The sequence below is a fragment of the Haliotis rubra genome, unplaced genomic scaffold (genome assembly GCF_003918875.1).
Source record: "Haliotis rubra isolate DU_JTF1 unplaced genomic scaffold, ASM391887v1 Scf1109, whole genome shotgun sequence".
In the NCBI taxonomy this organism is placed as follows: domain Eukaryota; kingdom Metazoa; phylum Mollusca; class Gastropoda; order Lepetellida; family Haliotidae; genus Haliotis; species Haliotis rubra.
The window spans coordinates 76,682-101,815 of record NW_025765014.1 but is presented as its reverse complement, the minus strand read 5'-3'; the positions used below and the strand labels follow the sequence as shown (position 1 = coordinate 101,815).

Below are 25,134 nucleotides of genomic sequence, written 5' to 3'. Positions count from 1 at the left end.
AGCTACACCTATGGCTTTTGCAAGGGTGACTTTCATTTTGATATATAACAGGACAAAATATATAAGAGTGAGGTTGGTGATACTAGTTGAGTTGAGTTGGGCTTTACGTCACATCGGCATTATTCCAGCCATATAGTGACGAGAACAAGTCTGCATTAATATACATTAGTGATACTAACATTTAATGAAATTAAACATGAAATTAAACATGTTTTATGAATAAAAAAACCCCCGGATTTTTAGTTATCTTAGCGAGACATACTAAAAGAAGACCAACAACTAGTTTCTGAAATGAACATATTTTACAGGAAAAGAAAGCTCACAGTAAAAGAAATAAAAGATAATGAAAACGAGCCCTGAGACTCTGGAAATCTAGACATGCGTGGGCTTTCTTGGATATATTTTTCTCAGGGTCTGTCTGACAGACTATACTAAAAGGAACACAGGGACATTCTTGCCACATATTCTAGACTTGCATGGGCTGTGTTGGATAAATTCGTCTCAGGGTCTGTATGACTGACTAAATCTGAGGCTGCTTTGAACAGTGTTCCAGCCATATCACAGTTGTCAGATTAATGCAGGAGGAAAGCCAAATAATCCAAATTATGCATGTGGGTATCCATGGGAAGATTCTCCTCATTACTTCTTTTCTTGCCCCTGTTATGACTTAATAAGATGAGATAAATATGTCTATACTAATGGTTTTGACTTGAATTCAATTTTTCAAGTTAATCAAACTTCTAGCAACAGAATTAATCAGCTTATTCTTGACTCTGTTCATAAATACATACTACTTTCAAATAGATTCAAATTATTCTAAACTCTAATGTATGCAAATACTATGAAGCACTGAATGTAATTTTGTAGATATTTTCCTATTATCCATTTCTTGCCTTTGTGGAAATAATTGCTTCTGTACTCTGTTTGAAGTTAATTATTGATTGTATTCTGTTGTATTTAATGGAGCGGCACTTACATTAGCTGTGAGCTTGTTGTGCCAATCCATATTCATGTTATTTTTATTTTATGAATAAAATATGCTTATTAAAAAAAGAAAGCCCATTTGGAAATGTGGTGCTTTAAGCAACTTGACCACCATGCCCTCAATGCTCATAAACAGGTCATAATCTTCAGTTTGGCCATTTTTGCATTGAAGAAAACCTAAAAATACTCCAGAATTTAAGAAAAGATGTGATTTTTTTCAATTTTGTCTGCAAAAGGGCACTTATATTTGGAATCAAAGGAAAATCCTTGTTAAATCCTTGGCATGATTAGTACCACAGATTTTATGAAGGTAGTGAATTTTTGCAAAGTTTGGTTGTAATATACACACTGTAGTATATTCAAGAACAAGTAGTTCCACTCAGTTCTAAATAAGTCTGAATTTTGACTGCAAACATTATGAATTCAAAACTAAAGCATAAACTTTAATTTTCTGTCCCAAACATTACACCCAAACATGGACAATGTATTTCAATGGAACACTTGAAACAACAAACTGATGCCAGTTGAAGGCACCTGTTTGCCACCTGTCACCACGGCTCGTGATTATTATTAATTTCATGCTTCTTTCACACAGCATGTGCAGCAAATGATGAATCATTCCATATACATGTAATGTGAACATATATTTTCACCTCTTTTGACAGCTGTGACATACAGGTGCTTCATGTTTTCAGGGACATCCAGTTGCAGCCATCATGAAGATGAGGAAAGGTGCACAGACTACTGACGGCCACACTCAAGAACACGGTTCAAATGATGGCAGTCATCCCAACACTTTCGACTCACCATGACAGTCACCATGACAGTCAACTCAACACTCCTGTGTCACCATGACAGTCAACTCAACACGCCTGTGTCACCATGACAGTCAACTCAACACTCCTGTGTCACCATGATAGTCAACTCAACACACCTGTGTCACCATGACAGTCAACTCAACACTCCTGTTTCACCATGACAGTCAACTCAACACTACTGTTTCACCATGACAGTCAACTCAACACGCCTGTGTCACCATGACAGTCAACTCAACACACCTGTGTCACCATGACAGTCAACTCAACACTCCTGTGTGATGACAGTCAACCAAAGACAGGTAAGTAAAGACCTCCTTTTTAAAATCAGAGAAAAATAACAACATAATCAGCCAGTCAATGAGCTTCACCACCCAATACCCATTTTAAATGTTACCATGGTTACCACAAACAGACTTGGAATCTGGCCTTACGTAACCCTTCTTGAGTTCAAAACAAATGTTGAATTGTTTGCCAGAGATAGAGAGAGGGCTTGTATTTGCTTCCAGAACCATACTCCAAGCCTCACCAAATCCCAAACAACACAAACCAATGTTAGCATGATGTCACAGGAAGCAGCACTGAGACACAAATACTGCCAGAAATTACTTGTTTTCAGGAATTGTATTGTGCTATGCAAGATAAGGGGCAGTGTGTGTATTACCAGTGTGTATTTTATCAATGTGGCAATGTGCAAGAGGTGCATAATATTGGGTTTTCCTTCAACAATAAGCTGTGGGATACTATTAAAAACAGTGTTAAACCCATCTCATCCTATTATTTCAAGCTCATTATTTTTACATAATGCAATAATCACTGAGGGTGTCAGTTGTCAGCATTAAGTGTACTGAACATTTTTCAGATCAGAATAAAATCCTTGTTACCTAATCTAGCTCTTAAATAGAAAGTAGGGTGTTGGTGTTCATTTCAACGTAAAAGGGATGCAAAATCACAAATAACTTGAGAGGTATAGAGGAATTCACTCATTAAGGTTACTTATAGGACTTCAAACAAGCCTCATGCTTCCTTTCATGATAATGTCCTGTGGAATAATTATTACAAAGGGGACATAACTTCATATGTTATTGGAAAGAACCTATGTGTCATCAACAGTGCGTATGAATACAAAATGTGCCGAATGTAAACATAGAGCCTCATCACTTCTCGCATTCAATAACCATCTCTGCATACAAAATCTTTAGGCTGATGAAAATGTTTTGAAAATCTAACATGTCTAAAGTAAAGGCAAACATTCATCTAACATAATTGTATCTTACACTGATGAAACAACATTTTCTGTTATACAACTCGTACATCCCGCTTCAGTTGGTATTACCAAATTATCAGCATAGGTAAGTAATCTTTAACTTGTATCCAAAAACATTTTACAGTTTTAACTGAAAAAAAATATCACAGTACAAATAGAATCAGTATATATTGTTATCCGAGAACCTTTATAATTTAAATCTACTCACATCTGTTCTACCTAAAACAACACAAGTACAATGGGTCAGCAATTGGCTGTATTCATTTTGTACCGCCAAGACTTCCACATTGCTGACTTTTGTTTGCTGGCGATTAGGTAACTGACGCTCAGGGTGTGGGTTCGAGTCCTGGATGGGACTTAACTAAAAAAGTACTAGAATTTGCACATTACTAAGAAAGTGTAATCCCAAATACAACATATGTAACATTTGACCACTTTCTAAATGGCATGGTGTAGTCATGGATGGCAGATGTTGTATTCACATTCAACCTGACCCAGAACATTACACTGTATATGAAGCCACAAAGTAAATGATGATTCATTTCTGTATCAATGCAAATGCATCGTTTTTACAATTATGTTTCAAGTCTATGACTAAACCTACATCATAAAATGTATATTTTTGCATGAAAAAATGAAAGAGATTCTGTGGGTTTTGATTATCTAACCAAGCACCATGTTTATTTTCAATAAACAAATACATATGGCCACACCAGTTGGTACTGTTTCATAAATAGGTTTAAGCTGCATCATCGTTCTGAATGATGTCATTGGATTTGTACTACTGTCTGCTAATGCAGATGCAGTGTTAGATGTTTATAATTTCAAAAAGCCCATGCACAAGCTCCTGACAAATCAAGCATAATAAACTGGATGAATCAGAGATTTGAACCCATGCTCATAGCATTCTGGCACTCCCAAGGGGCATAACCCTGCAGATCAAACTGTAGTGATAGACAACTGAGCCATCTGTGCTTCCCAAGGCAGCAGAATATTGATGTCCAGCCTTGAAATGTGTTTATGATCAATTGAAAAGTTTTTAAAATGTTTCCAGTGTTTTCCTTCACTCTTGGTGAAGGATACAAAGTGCAGGCATTTACAGGACGCGAATTCCAGCGTCCTATATTCATAAAAATTGACAATGCATGCAACAAAATTTAACAGCACGTCCACAGGGAAGCAGAAAAAGTCCAAATACTTTTTGTAAATATTCGAATCAAGTAATGATAAGTTATCAAAGAGTTTGCTACCAGCTGGGTTATGGTATTATTTGCAGTCTAATTCCTGTAACAATGTGATCATCATAATACACAATACAATAACAGTATTTGTAGTAACACTTAAGTGTCTGGGACCCCTAGTTTGTAGTCCAGGACCCCTGAAAATTGAGAGTATGAGTCCCAGGGACCCTCAAAACCAGGACTCAAGGTAAATCCCTGAAAGTGGATCTTCTGGTAGGCCTAGTCTTGTCCTCCATTATATTTGTAGAGCACAACCTTCATTAGCCTCAACAAATATCATTAAAAAAGCTGACAATGTTTGTGTGGATGACATCAGCTTCTGAAACCACTTCCACAACATCAGGGAAGGATGGTTCCTGATGGCTTAACACAAGGGCAATGACCCAGGGATTATACAGCCATTCTAAACCTTTGGGAGGCAGTTCAGGAAAATGTTGTAATTTTGCTCACATTGGTTTGTGAAATACAAGTCACCTCCACAAATCTATATTGATTATTATTAATTATTAGTTATCAGTATATAACATGAATTGGGAATTATCAGTGACATTTGCTGCACATTTAAGGCTGAGTATGAGCAAGTCTATATGAATCCCTGTGTTCTAGTTAAAATAACCATCTTCATCAACAGGCCTCAGAGGATCCAACTACACAATACAAATATCTATTAATCTAATTATGTCATGTGCCATTGCCAAGCAAATTAGATTGTGTTTTTTCTGTAATTTCAGAGATCGTTCAACACAGCATTCTTTGTAATGACAGAAAGCTATCTTTTTTAGCTTTTTCCCTTATATCAATTTTATTTTTTGTCAAGCACTAGGCAACTCGATCAAAACATCACACATTAAAATTATTTTAGTATGAATCAGGAATTTTTTTATAGCCATTTGGGAATATTTACTGACTTTTGCTGTAGAATTAGTGACACATAACACCCTCTGGGCTGGCCCATATAAACAGCAGCTACATCCATTTTAAATCATAGCAAAAACATCAGGCCAGTATCGACTTGTGCATGATCTGCAATGTTTCTAATCATTGACTTTGACAGACAAAGTTAACATGACTGATGCATTGGCCATGTTCTGTCATATTTGTTGTTTTCTCATCAAACATGTATTATTTTGCAGATTCCAAGAACAGTTAACCTACGCTTAGATGATGGCAGGGAACTTTACCGTTGAAACCCTCTCATCCCACAACCATGTCATTGATAAGAAGTAAAGAGTTGTCTCCCTTACCTGGCTCAGCAGCTCCTTGCTCTTGAGGATCAAACTTGACAAACAGAGACTCGCGGGCCAGATCCGACTCTTTACACTGGAGGGGAAGAGAAGCCAAGTAAATAACCCTTACCACAATATGCTTATACTTATACTCAGACTTGAGTCAGCCCTGGCCGCGACAAGTGGATGTCAATGTGCCAAGGCGGTTAGATGTATACAAGGTAAATATCACTTTCATATATGGTTCATTTAGTAGAAGCTGGTAATTATTTGCAGCTGGATAAGGAACTAATAGCGTAGTAGTATATGTAGCTTGTGTCTCAGTGGATATAGCAGTTGTTATTTAGTAGTAGAAGCCACAGCTAATGTTTAAGTGAAAGTTGTAGCCATTATTCAGGTGCATACACATGTACGTTATGTTAGTAACATTACTAACACTTGTTTCTTTGGGGTCATAAACATATAAATAGTGGTAGAAATTGTTATCTTAAAGGTAGTAATAGTAGCAGCAGCAGCAGTAGCAGTAGTAGTAGTAGTAGTAGCAGTAGCAGTAGCAGTAGTAGTAGTAGTAGTAGTAGTAGTAGTAGTAGTAGTAGTAGCAGCAGCAGTAGCAGTAGCAGCAGTAGTAGTAGTAGTAGTAGTAGTAGTAGTAGTAGTAGTAGTAGTAGCAGTAGTAGCAGTAGTAGTAGTAGTAGTAGTAGTAGTAGTAGTAGTAGTAGTAGTAGTAGTAGTAGTAGTAGTAGTAGTAGTAGTAGCAGCAGCAGTAGTAGTAGTATCATTGTAGTTGCAATACTTACTGCATCTCCACCAAACTTATCCAGCATTTCCCAGGTTGCCTTGTCACTAAACACTGAAACAAATAAAAGCAGACAGTTAAAACACAGAAGCTATTTCACTATACAATCTTAGCTCAAAGCTCTCAAACATGTTGTCTCTCAAGTGTTGTCCGTGAGAACCCAGCAGTAATACCATAGCAGTGGACAGTATGTGTTGAACCCCAGCAGTAATACCATAGCAGTGGACAGTATGTGTTGAACCCCAGCAGTAATACCATGGCAGTGGACAGTATGTGTTGAACCCCAGCAGTAATACCATGGCAGTGGACAGTATGTGTTGAACCCCAGCAGTAATACCATGGCAGTGGACAGTATGTGTTGAACCCCAGCAGTAATACCATGGCAGTGGACAGTATGTGTTGAACCCCAGCAGTAATACCATGGCAGTGGACAGTATGTGTTGAACCCCAGCAGTAATACCATGGCAGTGGACGGTATGTGTTGAACCCCAGCAGTAATACCATGGCAGTGGACGGTATGTGTTGAACCCCAGCAGTAATACCATAGCAGTGGACAGTATGTGTTGAACCCCAGCAGTAATACCATAGCAGTGGACGGTATGTGTTGAACCCCAGCAGTAATACCATGGCAGTGGACGGTATGTGTTGAACCCCAGCAGTAATACCATGGCAGTGGACGGTATGTGTTGAACCCCAGCAGTAATACCATAGCAGTGGACAGTATGTGTTGAACCCCAGCAGTAATACCATGGCAGTGGACGGTATGTGTTGAACCCCAGCAGTAATACCATAGCAGTGGACAGTATGTGTTGAACCCCAGCAGTAATACCATGAACGGTATGTGTTTGAACCCAGCAGTAATACCATAGCAGTGGACAGTATGTGTTGAACCCCAGCAGTAATACCATAGCAGTGGACAGTATGTGTTGAACCCCAGCAGTAATACCATAGCAGTGGACGGTATGTGTTGAACCCCAGCAGTAATACCATGGCAGTGGACAGTATGTGTTGAACCCCAGCAGTAATACCATAGCAGTGGACAGTATGTGTTGAACCCCAGCAGTAATACCATAGCAGTGGACAGTATGTGTTGAACCCCAGCAGTAATACCATAGCAGTGGACAGTATGTGTTGAACCCCAGCAGTAATACCATGGCAGTGGACAGTATGTGTTGAACCCCAGCAGTAATACCATGGCAGTGGACAGTATGTGTTGAACCCCAGCAGTAATACCATAGCAGTGGACAGTATGTGTTGAACCCCAGCAGTAATACCATGGCAGTGGACAGTATGTGTTGAACCCCAGCAGTAATACCATGGCAGTGGACGGTATGTGTTGAACCCCAGCAGTAATACCATAGCAGTGGACATATGTGTTTGAACCCCAGCAGTAATACCATGGCAGTGGACAGTATGTGTTGAACCCCAGCAGTAATACCATGGCAGTGGACAGTATGTGTTGAACCCCAGCAGTAATACCATAGCAGTGGACGGTATGTGTTGAACCCCAGCAGCAGTAATACCATGGCAGTATGTGTTGATAATACCATGGCAGTGGACAGTATGTGTTGAACCCCAGCAGTAATACCATGGCAGTGGACAGTATGTGTTGAACCCCAGCAGTAATACCATGGCAGTGGACAGTATGTGTTGAACCCCAGCAGTAATACCATAGCAGTGGACAGTATGTGTTGAACCCCAGCAGTAATACCATGGCAGTGGACAGTATGTGTTGAACCCCAGCAGTAATACCATAGCAGTGGACAGTATGTGTTGGCCTGGCAAATGTGACCACTAACTCACCATCAGATGCAGGAACAAATCCTTCATTGTCACGCTCTGGCATCTCCCCATCTTCTCCTGCACCAAAGTCATGGACCATCTCCAGGCTATCAGCCATCTGATTGGCTGCTTCTTTGTCATGTGACTTCAGATCCTCCACAACAGGCAGCTGATTGGTTGGCAGTGGATCAGCTTGTGAATCAGTCACTGGTTCAGTAGGGTCAGCTGCTTTCTCCTCTGGAGCAAAGATCTGAATGTCCTCTCCTGTGTTCTGAAAACCAAAAACTGCAAATGACAAACAACGGGAAAAACAGACTTATCATTGATGTTTTGCACTAACCAGTGGTGGCAATATGTCATTACACTAGAAAGGCATTAGGGCAGGGATACATTTTGAATAAACAAAGGTCAGCTTTCAGAAACACCTTGAGCATTAGATGGAGCGATCAGAAAACACAGATGGTATTTTGTAAACGACACTCCATGCACATTTCCAAGTCATTTGTGTATGACAGAGGTAGTAAAATCCACAAGCATAGGAGTGGTGATGATTGACTTTCAGTCATCATTAATGCCAATCATTCAAACAAACCTGGTACATGCAAAACCTGACACTCTGGTAATGTAAGTGAAACATCTTTCTCCTGCAGACCATACACATACATTCCATTCATACAGGAATTAGTTACTTTCTAGGAGCAAAAACTGTGGGTGGAATGAGCTAACATAGAATGGCTATAAAAGCATGCTCACTAACTTGCTCACAACTAGAGGCTACTGACCTGAACACCAAAGTTCTGAGGCGGCTTCAGTCTTGATTTCGGCTTTTTCAAGCTCTTCTTCACCCCTTGCTTTTTTCTGAACAAAAACACAAGCATTCAAGTTCAAATGTTTCTTAATGTCAAAGAGATAACTGCAGTAAAGGTCTAAAAGAATTTATTAGTTCTTACTTGGGTGTTATCTCCTCCTGATTTTTGTATGTACACACAATGACATGTTAAAATACTGAAATACTTGGTTTTCTTTGCAGTTATCATACATGTGCCACACAAGAAGAGAGAGTCAACATGGTCAATGTAAAGTGAAAGCAGTCCACGTTGACATCAGGCCAGAGGTTAGTATCATTCTATTAAAAACTGGAAACTACCCAACAAGAAGGATCTTCAACATGACCACTAGACTGACTGACTGAGTTTAGTTTTACGCCGCTTTTAGCAATATTCCAGCAACATCACGGCAGGGGACACCTGAAATGGGCTTCACACATTGTACCCATGTGGAGATTCGAACCCGGGTCTTCGGCGTGTCTAGCGAACGCTTTAACCACAAGGCTACCGCCCCATGACCACTAGAACATTTAACAATCTCACTAAGCACTTAAGAAAGTGATGCAGAAGTTGTTACAGTCTGGCTTTGAGAAAAGACAATTTTTTTTTTATTAAAATAGCATTGGATGCCTCAAAACATGAAAAAACGTAACAAGCAACTCACTTAGGTGATGCCGATGGGGATGAGGACTCCTGTGAGGCAGTGGAGCTATCCACGGGAGGTGCCTCTGTCGACACAGTGGAGGCAGTCGACTCATCCGTTTCCTTCACTTCTGCTTGGCTTCTCTCCTTCTCTGCACATACATCCTGCTGCCCCTTAGCCTCAGCCTTTACTTCATCCACTTTCTTTGCCTTCTCCTTCTTCTTCACTTTTTTCTTCTTCTCTGTCTTTTCTTCAACTCCTTCACTGTCTGCAAGTCCCGCCTCTTCCTCCTGTTCAAGGTCATTCACCACAGATATTTCTGAACTTTGCTCAACAGGTGCCTGATCTGACACTGCATCTTCTGTATCTCCAGGAAACGACTGCATCTGAGATGGGGGACCAGCTTCCAGGTCATCAGAGCTGACAGGTGTCTGAGAACAGGATGCAGGAACAGATTCTACAGGATTTGCAAGAGACTGAGATTGGGCATCTGTATCAGATTGCTCAACACTGGCTCTTGGCTGCGGTGGTTCTTCGGGATTGACTGAATCTTCTGGTACTTCTCTTGCATCAACCACTTCCTCATGTGGCAACATCACATCTCCAGCAGGTGGATCTGAGCCTACATCTGCAGCTCCTTCAACAGCCTCTTGCTCCAATTCAGGAACATCTTGACCTGATGTGTTTGGAGCACAAACTGATTCACCCCCAGCAGGTAAATCATCCTCGCCAGGGCTTCCAAGCCCTTCCTCGGTGTGAGCTAGCAGATTCAGTGGGTCATCACAGGCACTCACAAACTCTCCCGAAGTGCTGAGGGGATCAATGGATACACTTTTTGGAATCACATCCAACATCTCGGAACTATCTTCCTGTTCCACACTGCCTTCTTCAGCATCACACCACTCATCCTCCAGGGAACCGTTGGACACATTAGCATCAAGGCTAGCTTTCTCCACGTTCAGTAGCATGTCATCTGATATCTTCACATCATTATTGTTCTCAAATGCAGGAGATCGTGGAGGTGAATGAGCGATCTTAGACTTGGGCTTAAAGGGATTAATTTCCTCATCATAACCACCAAATCCATCCAATTGGGGTGGTGTGTTTGGGATCTTTTTACGAGGCTTAAATGGGTCATCGACAGGAGGAGACTGTCCAAGATTGGTTTTGGATTGAAAAGGATTTGAACTTTCATCAAAGTCATCAAAATTAAATGAGTAGCTACCCTTAGGTACAGGCAGGGGCGAGCTGTGATCTCCAGATGCTGGGTCAGACATTGTGTGAAATAATCATTTCATGAGATAAAATTCTGCTGGATGTTCTGAAAGTCTCTGACTTTGTCTGAAACAAAAGATATACAACACTAAAAGTTGATTTTTTGCACTTATGTAAAACATGCTTGTTTGTCCAACAACTTTGACTTCCATATTATGATTTTACTACTAAAAGAGATATTTCCATACTCTGGTTTTAATGAGCATGCTTGTAGTCTATGAATTCAATTCAACTGGTTTATAATACATTCCAATTCATCTTATGGGCTATATTCAACATGTTTAACTTGTATGTGTTCCAATGTTTTGGATGTATTCAAACAGATGTTTCTCAAGTACATAGAAATCTAAACATTTGCTTAAACGTTTTGATTTTGACAAAACTGAGTTCATTGCATTCTTCTACCTTGATCAGTACAGAAACATTTTAACACAGAATGCCCAAGGTGTTGGAAACTGGCTTTCATTTCGGTACTCATGTCGAGAGGTACAGAGTAGCACCCAAGTACTCACAGATCTACACACACCCATGGTTAGTCACAAAAAATATTGTTTAGGGACCATAGCAACAAACTCCTTGGCTACACTCACTGCTCTTCACATTCCTTCCTGACTCTGCACTCTTTTTGTTTACATAGGTTTGAATAAAGATATGTTTCAGTGAACTTCAGTGTATGCAAGATAACTTTACACATGTATCTAAATACTTTTTGCTTTTGCCAGGTTCAGTACCCAGCTCGTGAGACAGAAGCAGTGCCTGGATAGTAAATCTGGACAAGCATGTTGAATTGTGTGATGAGTTGATTAGAAAACAACATGGAATGTCTGCTAGCCTCAATAACATATGAAGTGACATAGAAGGGCAAGTTAAATTGTCAGGATGTTTTACTGGTTCTCAAGAAACTACTACATTCAACCTGGTGTCGTGGGATTGTGCTATTTTCCATCCTTGCTCAGTGACATGAAACCTTCACTCACTGCACATTATCATTCAATGATCCAGAGATTTGTGTGATGAAGACAAAAACCCTGAAACGCACGATCACTATAAAACATATTTCATTTTGACAGCTGTTGTTTTAATGATGCTCATTCATGCTCCGCAGAAACTAAAAGATCAAATATATCTATCATGACGTTGATGACACGATTCAAGAACTGACCACCTCGCCAACAGCAGGTGAGGACTGCATTCAGTATTTCTCATTGAAGCTCATTGATTCGAGCCCTGGAATACATTTACGAATGGAGAAGAATAAAAGGATCACGTACTATACTTTTTCAGAAACATATGGGTTTAATCAACAGTTATAAAACATGATGGAATTCTGACAGGTCGCACCCAAACATTCCATCACTGTTGATATATTTGACAGCCAGATCGGCAGGACTTGTACGCTATATTGAGAAAAAATTCCTTGCTTAGATACATCATGATTGAACGTTATGGCTTACAGCATTCAGGAACTCTCAAATGTCGCTTTTGTTGTCATCGATGAGGAATTTACCAAAAAAATACAAATCTTCTCTGCATCATTTGATGATTTGTCAGTCACCAGTTAACGAGAGTGATTAAAGGGAGATAACTCTATGGGTCGAAACATTGAAGTGGCAGTAAAATCTTATGTGGCCATGTAAAGTACGAAACTGTTACTGAGGTCTTTGAATGACATTTAGAAGTGATACACATGAATATGTCAACTTCTTTATTTTGAGGAAAACAACGTTTCGAAGTATACTTTTACTGGTTGCGTAAACGTTTGATAGTATAATCCATTAAGTCATTTTACACTCTCGCATAAAAACAGTAGGAAACACCTTCGACTGCTTCTAGAAACTTCAACGGTAAACGAAATGTACATAATAAGGACTGACTATAAGCGACTGGGGGTGTTTATCAATGTGTCAGACGTTCCTCCGTCACCATTAGCCTGTCTCCTAGTGTCCGAAAGAACAGTCTTGTCTCCCAGATCCTACAATACATATTAAAACGAGTTCAACTGAAATCTTCAATGATCGTGCAAGTCTATATTGCCTCAACCCAAGCATTAATTCTAGCTATAAGGCGGTTGTATGTAAATAATCGAGTTTGGACCAGACAATCCAGTGATCAACGACATGAGTATCGATCTACACAATTGGGATACAGTGACATGCGTCCAACCCTGACAAGTGTATCTCTTGCATACACGCCAAAGGTGTACACACTGAGTGAGTGAGTTGGGCTTTATGCCGCTTTTAGCAATATTTCAGCAATATCACGGCGGGTGACACCAGAAATGGGCTTCACGCAATGTACCCATGTGGGGAATCGAACCCGGGTCTTCGGCGTGACGAGCGAACGCTTTAACCACTGTATGGCGCTAGAGAGTTGTTGCGAGCTCATGTTCTCACTTCACAAACATGTTTCGAGCCTGATCTTTTTCCAGTGTGCTAGATCTTTCGCCGAGTACAACACAACTTAACCTTTTGCTCAGAGCAGACCTGAACTCTATCTCCAGTCTGACGTTTGCTATTGTACTAGATTCAGGCACTCTGTTTGTGCAAAATTAGGTTCCAAGGCGAACACAAACAACGCATTTTCGAGCAAAGAAGGGGCGGTGGGGTAGTCTTGTGGTAATATAAAGCGTTGCTCGTCACACCGAAGGTACGGGTTCGATTCCTCACATGGGTACACTGTGTGAAGCCCATTTCTGGTGTCCCCCGCCGTGATGTTGCTGGAATATTACTAAAAGAGGCGTAAAACCATATTCACTCACTCACTCCAAGCAAAAAATCACTTCTCGAAATGTTGTTTATCACACTGTTTCTCCACGATCTGTACCATCAAATATGCTGACATAAGCATTTATAGCATCAGCTTCCAGTGGTCTTCCTGGTACGCTGACTCCATCCACATACAGACTCACAGTCTTAATCACTGATGACTGAAAGATGAAGCTGTTAAGAGAGTATTTACCATTAATAGAAGCGACAAACCCCTTTCCACATCCATAAGAAATCTGTTCTAAAAGCAGAGTCGATTGTACAGCTGGGACTCTATCATGATCAGATATTTGTTTCAGCTGTACGAGGTTGTTTGTAAACAAATCGAGTCTGGACCAGACAATCCAGTCTTTGTCACCATACGATACGATGACAGACTGACTGACTGAGTTTAGTTTTACGCCGCTTTTAGCAATATTCCAGCAATATCACGGCGGGGGACACCAGAAATGGGCTTCACACATTGTGCCCATGTGGGGAATTAAACCCGGGTCTTCGGCGTGACGAGCCAACGCTTTAACCACTAGGCTACCCCACCGCCCCATACGATGACAGAGCATGTGTTAATGAATCACTAGAAAATTTAGAAATTTAGTTGTCACTATCGACAAAGCTTACAATGTTGCGACTGGCAACAGGGTTGGACACATTGTCTATTGTGTGACTCAACTGAGACACTGGGATACTGGTTACATTCACTTCCGTTTTCGTGCAAGACTACAGAGCATTGGACTTTTGAAACGAGCTGGTTTGGGCCAAAATAAACGCTGTTAACTTTCAGTTTACAAACATGGAGATAGACATCTATGAGTTCGATCTTGGGTTCCTGCGCCGCTTTCCCACTGATTAAACACAATGCAGGTTATATTCTGTAAAATGTGAGAGTCATATCAGCACTATTGGCCAAGTATCGATGCGTAGCGGAGACATCTTCATATATTGGGGGCGGTGGGGTTGCCTAGTTCTTAAATCGTTCGCTCGTCACGCCGAAGAGCCGGGTTCGAATTCCCCACATTTCTGGTGTTCCCCGCCGTGATATTGCTGGAATGTTACTAAAAGCGGCGTAAAACCATACTCACTCATTCTTCATATATTGGACTGGATAGGTTCCCCACTTTGCTTTCGCTAATGAAGCTTCCGCACATTGCCAATCATGCATTGAGAACTGTCATATGATCTGTGCTTTCAATATCACTACTAATCTATACAACTTCCCGGAAAACTACAACTGAGACTACAACTGAGAGTGTTTGGCATCAGCCCCATAGTTCAGTAGTGCTTTAATCATACTTTTGTGAGCATAATGGTTGTTAGTGGATGAAACGAGCTGTCCCTGTAAGATAACCACCACTGAAACCACAGGGATTGTACGAAGACCTTAAAGTTGAGATGTGCTCACTTTTCGCCAAAGGTGTACCAGTGCGTGTTTACAAGACCTTACGTTTCACGTGGTTCCACGAGTGCGTCTCAGATCGATGTTATCGCTGCCGGAGTTACTCACTTGAAACTCTACTGGTGAAGAATCGTTGATTTGTGACAACTGACGAACACTGACGAAGTAATGTTGCAGTACACTTGTTTGGATACGGGGGTAATGTGAATAGATTAAGTGAGTGAGTGGTGAGTGGAAGTCGAGATTAAGTGTATTGGAAGTCGAGTAAATGTAAATTAATGCCAGTACGACATTCAAAGGAATTTCTCGAATTATGACTACCACTGTATCGTCAGCGTGGGTTATGATTTTCAGTGAAGATACCAGTAGTTCGCAGAAAGAAATATACAAAGTTCAAGTTTTCATTGGTAATCTTGTATAGAAATTTTTGTTTTTGAACCAAAGACAGAGTGTGCTAAAGTGGTCGAAGAAACTCAACCAAGCAGTTTAAATTTGACTGCACGAAATGTACAAGAAATATGACAGATTCGAGAAAAATATCTAGACAACCAGACGCTTATCATTCCCACCCAAAGCGGTCTTTCGACTTAAGAAGTGCAGAAGTAAAAAACACGCTTATATTCATCATAGTGGAACATGTTCGACACGTTCGTCAATTCGACACGTGGGGAGGTGATTGTGCTTCAGTCTGATACAGCGCACCTTGACGTTGCTCGTCGATTCAAAGTACATGGAAACGCTATTTGTCTGATAGAGGTTTTTTCTTCAAAACAATCAATGTCAACACAAAAACTCCACACCACTCGTTGCTCGAGTTGTTCAGTAGTATCCTTATCAGAAAATGTTTATGGGTTACACTTGGCCAACAAGATCCCCTGATTTTCCACCCACTGAACACATCTGGGGTGAAATGGTGCGTCGTGTCTGGTCCGACATCTCCGTCAAAACTTTTAAATAATACAAATGATGTTATCTAAAAACGAAACAGAAGCATTGGAGCAGAATACAGTCACCAAAACTGATGCCCTGGAGCACTTATGGCAGAATACAGTCACCAAAACTAATGCCCTGGAGCACTTATGGCAGAATACAGTCACCAAAACTGATGCCCTGGAGCACTTATGGCAGAATACAGTCACCAAAACTGATGCCCTGGAGCACTTATGGCAGAATACAGTCACCAAAACTGATGCCCTGGAGGACTTATGGCAGAATACAGTCACCAAAACTGATGCCCTGGAGCACTTATGGCAGAACACAGTCACCAAAACTAATGCCCTGGAGCACTTATGGCAGAACACAGTCACCAAAACTGATGCCCTGGAGAGCTTATGGCAGAAAACAGTCACCAAAACTAATGCCCTGGAGCACTTATGGCAGAATACAGTCACCAAAACTGATGCCCTGGAGGACTTATGGCAGAATACAGTCACCAAAACTGTTGCCCTGGAGCACTTATGGCAGAATACAGTCACCAAAACTAATGCCCTGGAGAGCTTATGGCAGAAAAAACAGTCACCAAAAACTAATGCCCTGGAGCACTTATGGCAGAATTCAGTCACCAAAACTAATGCCCTGGAGCACTTATGGCAGAAAACAGTCACCAAAACTGATGCCCTGGAGCACTTATGGCAGAAAACAGTCACCAAAACTGATGCCCTGGAGCACTTATGGCAGAACACAGTCACCAAAACTAATGCCCTGGAGAGCTTATGGCAGAAAACAGTCACCAAAACTAATGCCCTGGAGCACTTATGGCAGAATACAGTCACCAAAACTAATGCCCTGGAGCACTTATGGCAGAAAACAGTCACCAAAACTGATGCCCTAGAGCACTTATGGCAGAAAACAGTCACCAAAACTGATGCCCTGGAGCACTTATGGCAGAACACAGTCACCAAAACTAATGCCCTGGAGCACTTATGGCAGAACACAGTCACCAAAACTAATGCCCTGGAGAGCTTCTGGCAGAACACAGTCACCAAAACTAATGCCCTGGAGAGCTTATGGCAGAATACAGTCACCAAAACTAATGCCCTGGAGAGCTTATGGCAGAATACAGTCACCCAAACTAATGCCCTGGAGAGCTTATGGCAGAATACAGTCACCAAAACTAATGCCCTGGAGCACTTATGGCAGAATACAGTCACCAAAACTGATGCCCTGGAGCACTTATGGCAGAAAACAGTCACCAAAACTAATGCCCTGGAGCACTTATGGCAGAACACAGTCACCCAAACTAATGCCCTGGAGCACTTATGGCAGAATACAGTCACCAAAACTAATGCCCTGGAGCACTTATGGCAGAACACAGTCACCAAAACTGATGCCCTGGAGGACTTATGGCAGAATACAGTCACCAAAACTGATGCCCTGGAGAGCTTATGGCAGAATACAGTCACCAAAACTAATGCCCTGGAGAGCTTATGGCAGAACACAGTCACCAAAACTAATGCCCTGGAGCACTTATGGCAGAATACTGTCACCAAAACTGATGCCCTGGAGAGCTTATGGCAGAATTCAGTCACCAAAGCTAATGCCCTAACCTGACATAACATTTGGAGGATGGCGCTGATAGATTCTCTCCCCCACCCCCTCTCTTTTTCAGATTTCCCGGTCTATTCCGGCAGAACTGCTGCACGGGTGCCGTGGAATGTATGTTGTCAATGAGCTACGTCCCACCAGCAATGTGTCATCTATATTGCCAGCATATTGGACTACATGTAACACAGCTACTATATTTGATATGTACATTTCCTACTAAGGATGATGAAACACACATTCATGTATGATCCTAGACGCGTGGTTTCGCTGACGTCTGGCAGCCCACTGGTGAGCCCATAACAATATGTGGTAGGTTAGTCTGTCAGGATCCATGTTGCGGAGTCGCATATATAGAGGGGCGTCACACATCCCCACTGCCGGACGGTCGGGGGGACCAAGCCCATATCTCCACCCATTGCCTTGTTAGGAGAAGAACCGCACATCCTTCCGCTGTACTGCGTGTATATAGGACATATTGTAGGTTCCCAATGCACTGGCGCTGTATGAGATGACTGACCACACCACAGAGTCGTATAACTTTGTAACAGTGTCGATCTCCATTCCAACTTAGATGGCATTACTTACTAACATTTGTATAGCGCCGATATCCAGCTCAGCTCAGCTGCTCAAAGGCGCTTTAGTTTTCCCTCGTTCACTGGATGTCAATCTCAACGGCACATCGTATTGTCAATCTCAACTCCCTGGGGATCATACAACTCTTGCTGCCACAAGGCGCACCCAGTTATTGCGGCTTTACCGTCCTTACGAGGTACCCATTCACAGCTGGGTGGACTGGGACACATAGTCACAGTACTTTGTCCAAGTTTACTGCACGTTGCTGTACCCGCAACTAGGTGTTTGCACGTATTCATGTGGCCACCATCTGGGCTTAACCAACGGATTCGTGGGTTCTTTTAAGTGCACAGGGTTGTGTACTGTACACTAGGGGTTGTGACAACACTGAACGAGTTGTCTGCACTGCACACAAAGTTGACTCCAAGGTTTTTACACCCGGTCACAGGTGGGCTCGATCCCGTCACCTCAAGCTCGTTGGATCACTAGCCTGACGCATTAGCCAGTTCGCCCACCGCGTCCACAACCTACACTTGGAAATGAGCATTCCTAGAGCTCTGCTAGCTGAGCTGGCCGCAGCTTTTGCCATTCGATTGTAGTCAAGGTGCTCTGTTAAAAGAATTCCAATGTTGCTATAAAACTGAGTTATCTCTAAAATGTCATCACCACAGGAAACGTAGCAAGTGCCCGAGTGGTCGATACCAGTCTGAAGTGGAGATCTTGGATTTTCCCTTTGGACAGTCATCGATTTAATTAGTTCCACACCAGCTGTTGGACAATCTAGCAATAAGTTCAAGTCACTTTCAGATTCAGCATGTAGAACCAAGTCGTCAGCATAGGCGAGCACTTTAACAGTCTTGTCGTTTATGACGTAGCCGATAGATAAATCATTAATCATGGTTAAAAGATCATTTATGTAGAGATTAAAAAGTAAAGGTGAAAGTAATCATCCTTGTTTCAACCCGTCTCGCACATCGGACCACTAAGTATGTCAATACAGTCATATGCCTTGCGTAGATCGATGAAAGCTGTAAAAGTAGACTTTTTAACCACTAGACTAGTACTACCCCACCGCCCCCATTCTCCAGACAGTTATGGCCACACAATGGTAAGGGTGAGAGTATGGCAACTTGACCAGGGCGACATTTTAAGTGAAATACTGACACTGGACAAAGAGCTGGACCTGAGCTCAAAGTATAACTACCTTTCATTCTTGTGGATATCAGTTCATATTGAGCACAAGGAACTTGCAAAACCTGGATCGCAAAATAACAATAACAAAATTCATGCCCATACCAAATACTAAAAATACGAATGTATTCTTATACAATCTTTAACTGAAAGATGGCACCACATATTATATAATTAGATTCAAGTTTTGCCTGTAGTTATTCCAAAGTCGTAACTAGTGGATTCATAAGCGCATATTGCAATATTTTCAATAAAGTCTAAATGTATGAAATATACATAATTAAATCAATTGTTCAGTGCTTTATTCATGTTTTCATGAAGCTGGCTGGCTAGTTATCATACCCACGTGAACACAATATTCATATTTATATCACATTTGTGCTTGATCCTTCTGGTATTAACCGAGAAACCACATGCTTACAGGTCTTAAGAAGCACAGGGAACGACTAGCTAACGTCCTCATCCGGCATTGACATCGACGACAGAAATACAAGATTTCTTTGGTCCAGTGCACTGCAAGTATCCTTGTCATCACCGGGGGAAGGTCAAAAGACAGATATTCTCAGAGAAAAAATGTCGGTTCGTAAGAGAGATGCTAGGCTGAACTTCAATCTTTGGAAGACCATGACACCGCAGCAAATAGCAGACATGTATAACGACTTCGCCGACGAGTATGAAGAGGTGTGTAATATGTGTTGCTTCGTGCTTGGCTCGAGTGAAGGGTCTAATCCACTTCCGAGCTAAATGTTTGACAAAAGTGTAACTGTATTCTACTTCATGGTTTGCTGTATCTACTGTATTTGAGATATAGGCTGCTTTCTCTCTCGGTGGGGTTGTAACATATTTATGGAGAGGCATGGCAGAAAGAACACGTTTGTCGTCGATTGTAAACTTCTGACTGTACCAGAAGCATGGGCTAAGGAATCATGTTCCAATAGTGATGGCACTATGTGTTCGCCAAAAGATGAGGGTATTCTGATACAGTCATTTGGTCGCGTAAAACCAGGTGAAAAGTGTATAATAAATTAACTGCAGGGTGCATTTGTGGAGGAGAATCGGTTATTGAACGATATCATATCAAGGATATTTCTGGTCAAAATAACCTTGTTTTGGCCCTGTCAATTCGAGCAAAATTCCTGACAAATAAAGTGAAAGAAGCATGTCAGTGAAATTGGAGGTACAATACATGTTCATGTCTCCTGCTTGCCCTAATGTCTCACCACACAAATGTACATACATTTTATCAAAGAGGAAGTCCAAAATTTCAAACATTGATTTCTCTGTACACTTGTGATGGTAGTGACTCTTATTGCTGGCAAATTGGCCAGAACCTCAGAAGATGGATATGTAACTGTGGCAAACCCACACAGAGAAACACGTGAAGCATTAAACCTGTTCTGCGAACAATGGAAGTAACTTCAAAAATGTTTGACACGAAAATGACGGAGAATCTAGTTTGAAATTCTTCATAAACACCCATTTTCATCAATGTAAATGTTCACATATTCTTCTCATAATACAATACACTCATTCAATATACTCTCATAATGCAAAAGACTACTCAAAATGCTTTGCTGATTATATAAGAGCTAATTCAAGACCAGCTGTTGTGTGAAGATCATAAACCTTACTGCCATTGCTGCTAGGTAACGATTGTTTATCGCTGACTTGATAACTATACTGAACAACATTAGAAACGCACCACCCATATAATACGAAATATCCCCGTCAGACTGAAAGGTACCCATGATATCTTAGCATCGTCGGTGCATTTTAGTGTGGTGCGTTTCTAATGTTGTTCAGTATGTTATCACTGCTACAAAGGCAAGATACTTCATGGATGACAAGTTGTTTATCATATGATAATGGGATGTTTTGGTATAGATTGTTATACTGTTGTCCAGGCAGTCAAGCAGATATTGTCAGAACTGTACCTACTGTCATTCGTTACTGGAAACTTGGGCATAACAAAGGTGAAACCTGAATTCATTATATTGGATTTATGTGCTATTCTTGTATTGAATTAATGTGTCAATTCTGTGGATACGATACAACGAAATGTAAGTACACGTTTTACTTTAGTATTGTTTTGCAATTGATCTTTGTCATTTGTCAATGTAGAAATATTTACTTCTCGGGGCCGGTTTGGGTCAAATATCAGGGGCCGGTTCCGGTTAAATATCATTGCTGTGAAGCCTGAAACGATATCTTACTTGTAAGTACATCGTTTTACTTTAGTATTGTTTTGCAATTGATCTTTGTCATTTGTCAATGTAGAAATATTTACTTCTCGGGGCCGGTTTGGGTCAAATATCAGGGGCCGGTTCCGGTTAAATATCAGGAGCCGGTTCGGCTTAAATATCAGGGGCCGGTTCGGCTTGGGGCCGGTTCGGGGGTAATTCTATTACAGCCACACTCTTGAGCAATGTTGTTGTTATATATAGTTTGCTGTAATTTGTATTGATTTGTATATGAAATAAATTTGATAATCCAAATGTTAACATGTTTTGCTAATTTGAAAAAAATATATTTCGGTTTCTTATTCTTTAGAGTATAGATTTCTCTTTTAACTCATTACTCAAATTTGGAAATTGATGGTTAACAGTCTTATATTGTGTGATATCATCAATCACTTTCGTGTTTAGTGTAGATACAGCCGAATCTCTACTGAAAAAGCCTATTTCCTCAGAAAGTTTGAACTTGGCCAAATATTACACACATGGCATCAGGTATGCTTAAGACCGATGTCACGAAAAGTTTGATCACTTACCATGATGAGGAAGAAAGTATGGTTTATTATGCACGGTCTTCAAAGCAGAAAATAGTGATGTTTGGGCTTTAAAGAAAATAGAATTTGGAACAGAAGCAGAAGAAATTTGGCTGAAAATATTGAAATTAAAAATGATATTTGAGGCTGGGAAAGAAAAGGAGGAAAGAGAGTTTATCAGGGTCTGTGTGACAGACTAATTTTCGGATATCAGGGATCGGAAACACAATGCCAGCTGAATTAAGCTTGGCTTATGGGTTAATCTCTTCACTTAACACCCTACCAAGGTACCACAAATACTAAGTGCTCGTTTACCATGTCCTCCGCTCCCGAGTGTTTACCGTTCTGCGCATATCCAGTGGCCAGTTTCAAAAAGCTTGCAGACCCTTATCCTATCTAAACCAATTATGGAGAAATGCAGTTAAATGTTTTATTGCCTCAAATCCGTCTGAAAATACAATCACTGCTGAAAGTCGGGTGGGTGGACTTTAAATGATAGACATGTGTTATGATGATGTGTTTTTGTTGATGTCACATTAATTAACTTTTAGTTATTGTAGGTAACAAAAATTGAAAGCGCCGAGTGTGGATTTGAACTCACATCTTGAACTTGGGCTATGTAATTTCACCTGTTAAGAGAGTAAGCTAAAGAGTTAGAGTTACCTCCTTATTGTTGTTGTTGCTTCCGGCGGAAGACTGTGGGATTCATTCCAGTGATTTCTATAAGGTCGTAGTGTGATCTAAATGGTCGTAGTGAGGCGTGGCTACTGCTAGAACTCTCGATAACTGTATAATAGGTATATAAGGGATGGTTGCTGAGATGTATGTGGGGGACTTCTACTACGTTGGATTTACGCCCATCTGCTTGCTAACATCAGAATTTCAAGACTAACCGTTCAACTGGCCTCGTCTACATTGATCTTTCAACAGCTGTCCTCAATCTTCAATCAGTAAATCTGTTTATCGGAAATAACAAGACTTTGGTGAATTAATATCTTAGATTTATGACCCAATATTTTAGATTTGTGACTCAATTTTATTGTATTGGGAATCTGTACTGTCATTCAGTGGATCCTTGTTTATTGCTTCTTCAATATATTAACAATCATATTACGTTGTATACTTTTGAATGTGCATCATGATTAATGTAGTATATGTAACGAATCCAAGTGTAATGTTTATGTACTTTGCTAGATGATTACATTGTTAACATGTTCTAATAATTAATTATAAACCATACCATTATTGATTGATTATGTGAGATGATCCTGTGACTGGTGTGTAATAAACACCTTGTTTATTTTATTCAGGTGTTGTGTTGTGTGTGGGTTGGTATAGTCATACCTCTTGACATTCCCCAACACTCGCGTTTTAACAAATATATTATTGAATATCATAAACTTGTTTGTGTTATATTTTCCTGGTTTAAAGGGGACTCACAACCGTTCTAAACCGTACACATGATGAAAGTGGTCAGTTTCACACAGTTACCATGCTGGTGATATCAAGTTCAATTTGATCATTAAATAACACTATAATCTAAGTCCCTCAAATAAATTCCGGTGTTTTCTTGAACATGTCTACTCCTTTTCCCTCTGGTGCCTGTTTCGATTTCCTCGACCCTGTGTTTGTCCATGAATGCACAGATCAGGCGACGGTAGGCGTTTCTGGTTTTTGCCACATCTTCTGAGCAGGATCCAGGGCATCGACGTAGGAGAATCCTAGCGCCTTCAGCTGGAACAGAGGTCGATAATGTGCAACATAATAACACTTCACAACGTTACATCCAAGGTCATGTTTTCCACTTTCCAAAAGTCAACTTCCCCTTTGAGGTACTATGAAGCATGATCGTCAAGATTTCACAGAGCGTCAAAGGCCTCTTTATCAAAATCATTTTGCTCAAGTTACAACATTCGAACCTCCAGTAAAGCTTTTACTTAGGAGATCAACATACTGTGTAGGAAAATCAGAGGTATATAACGAAATTATAATAGCTCTAAATTTGATTTAAAACCGAACGCGTAGCGTAATATTAGTAATATTCAGTGGCAACTCTGCAGCAATTATCAGTACAATTTCCCTCTTCAAAAGTTTTTAACATTTGTACACCATCCTAAAGTAACACTGAACAGGACATTCCATTTGTTAGCAATTCGTTCTTTCCGATTTATGTCACAAGACTTGAACATAATGAGTGGACGTAGACAAAGTCAGCAACTATGCACGGATCACTCTTCCCGAAACAGGAAAACCTTCGATGGTAAATATTTTCTTCAAAGGCATTTAGAAGTTGGTGTAGTCATACAAGACAAATCTTATGGATACCAACTTCTTTATTTATATTTAATATTGAGATGCGAAAGACTTTTCCAAATTTGACGCACTTGAGACATAAACGATGACTGAAACAGTTAGCTGTTTTTATGTTTGCCATGTGTTCCCGTGGTTTTATTCAGAAGTACAATTGACTGGCCTTTGCGTGTGTTTATGCACGCTCACCTTTTTGCAAACCATTTGCATCATCATTATTTGATAGTGATTCATACATGTAACAATGATGTAGTTGGACTCATTGGTCGAATGGGGTTTCTTGCTTTTATTGTATAAGCCTGCTTTATTGTATAAGCCTTTTATTGTATAAGCCTGCTTTATTGTATAAGCCTTTTATTGTATAAGCCTGCTTTATTGTATAAGCCTTTTATTGTATAAGCCTGTTATTGTATAAGCCTGCTTTATTGTATAAGCCTGCTTTTATTGTATAAGCCTGCTTTTATTGTATAAGCCTGCTTTTATTGTATAAGCCTGCTTTGTTGTATAAGTCTGCTTTTATTGTATAAGCCTGCTTTTATTGTAATAGCCCTACAATAATCCACGATAATCGCGCAAAATAACCGATGTCCTATATTTATGAGGACAGTGCTTTTTGAGTACAGAGTCTATGAACAGATAAACGGTTCCGTTCAGAAGTAGCACTTCTGTCGTCTTTGTTTAAATAAACGATTCTCTTACGACCTGCTTCTTAAAGTTGTTTTTCAATGTCAGTCT

The 25,134-nt window shown here is 40.5% G+C and overlaps 1 protein-coding gene and 1 long non-coding RNA gene across 7 annotated transcripts in view; one reads left to right on the top strand and one right to left on the bottom strand.

The window, feature by feature from the left end:
- The window catches only part of LOC124287637, a 37,670-nt gene extending 25,539 nt beyond the window's left edge, over nucleotides 1-12,131 (top strand). For 3 of the 5 annotated variants that reach the window (XR_006901293.1, XR_006901296.1, XR_006901297.1), the window contains 4 exons: nucleotides 1,680-2,101; nucleotides 5,441-5,754; nucleotides 9,142-9,225; nucleotides 9,955-10,903. This is a non-coding gene — a long non-coding RNA (uncharacterized LOC124287637). Of the gene's footprint in view, nucleotides 1-1,679; nucleotides 2,102-5,440; nucleotides 5,755-9,141; nucleotides 9,226-9,954; nucleotides 10,904-11,578 lie in introns of those variants that run through there. The other 2 variants (XR_006901294.1, XR_006901301.1) reach the window with 2 other exon arrangements.
- LOC124287609 (nucleolar and coiled-body phosphoprotein 1-like) overlaps nucleotides 1-12,398 on the bottom strand; it is a 74,543-nt gene extending 62,145 nt beyond the window's left edge. For both annotated transcript variants that reach the window (XM_046724109.1, XM_046724119.1), the window contains exons 1-6: nucleotides 12,311-12,398; nucleotides 9,603-10,922; nucleotides 8,894-8,969; nucleotides 8,133-8,382; nucleotides 6,331-6,383; nucleotides 5,552-5,627 (exon numbers count right to left, since the gene is read on the bottom strand). In XM_046724109.1, coding sequence (XP_046580065.1) covers nucleotides 5,552-5,627; nucleotides 6,331-6,383; nucleotides 8,133-8,382; nucleotides 8,894-8,969; nucleotides 9,603-10,858 — 1,711 coding nt within the window. In that variant the 5' untranslated portion in view covers nucleotides 10,859-10,922; nucleotides 12,311-12,398. The remainder of the gene's footprint in view (nucleotides 1-5,551; nucleotides 5,628-6,330; nucleotides 6,384-8,132; nucleotides 8,383-8,893; nucleotides 8,970-9,602; nucleotides 10,923-12,310) is intronic.
- Nucleotides 12,399-25,134: the final 12,736 nt, after the last annotated feature.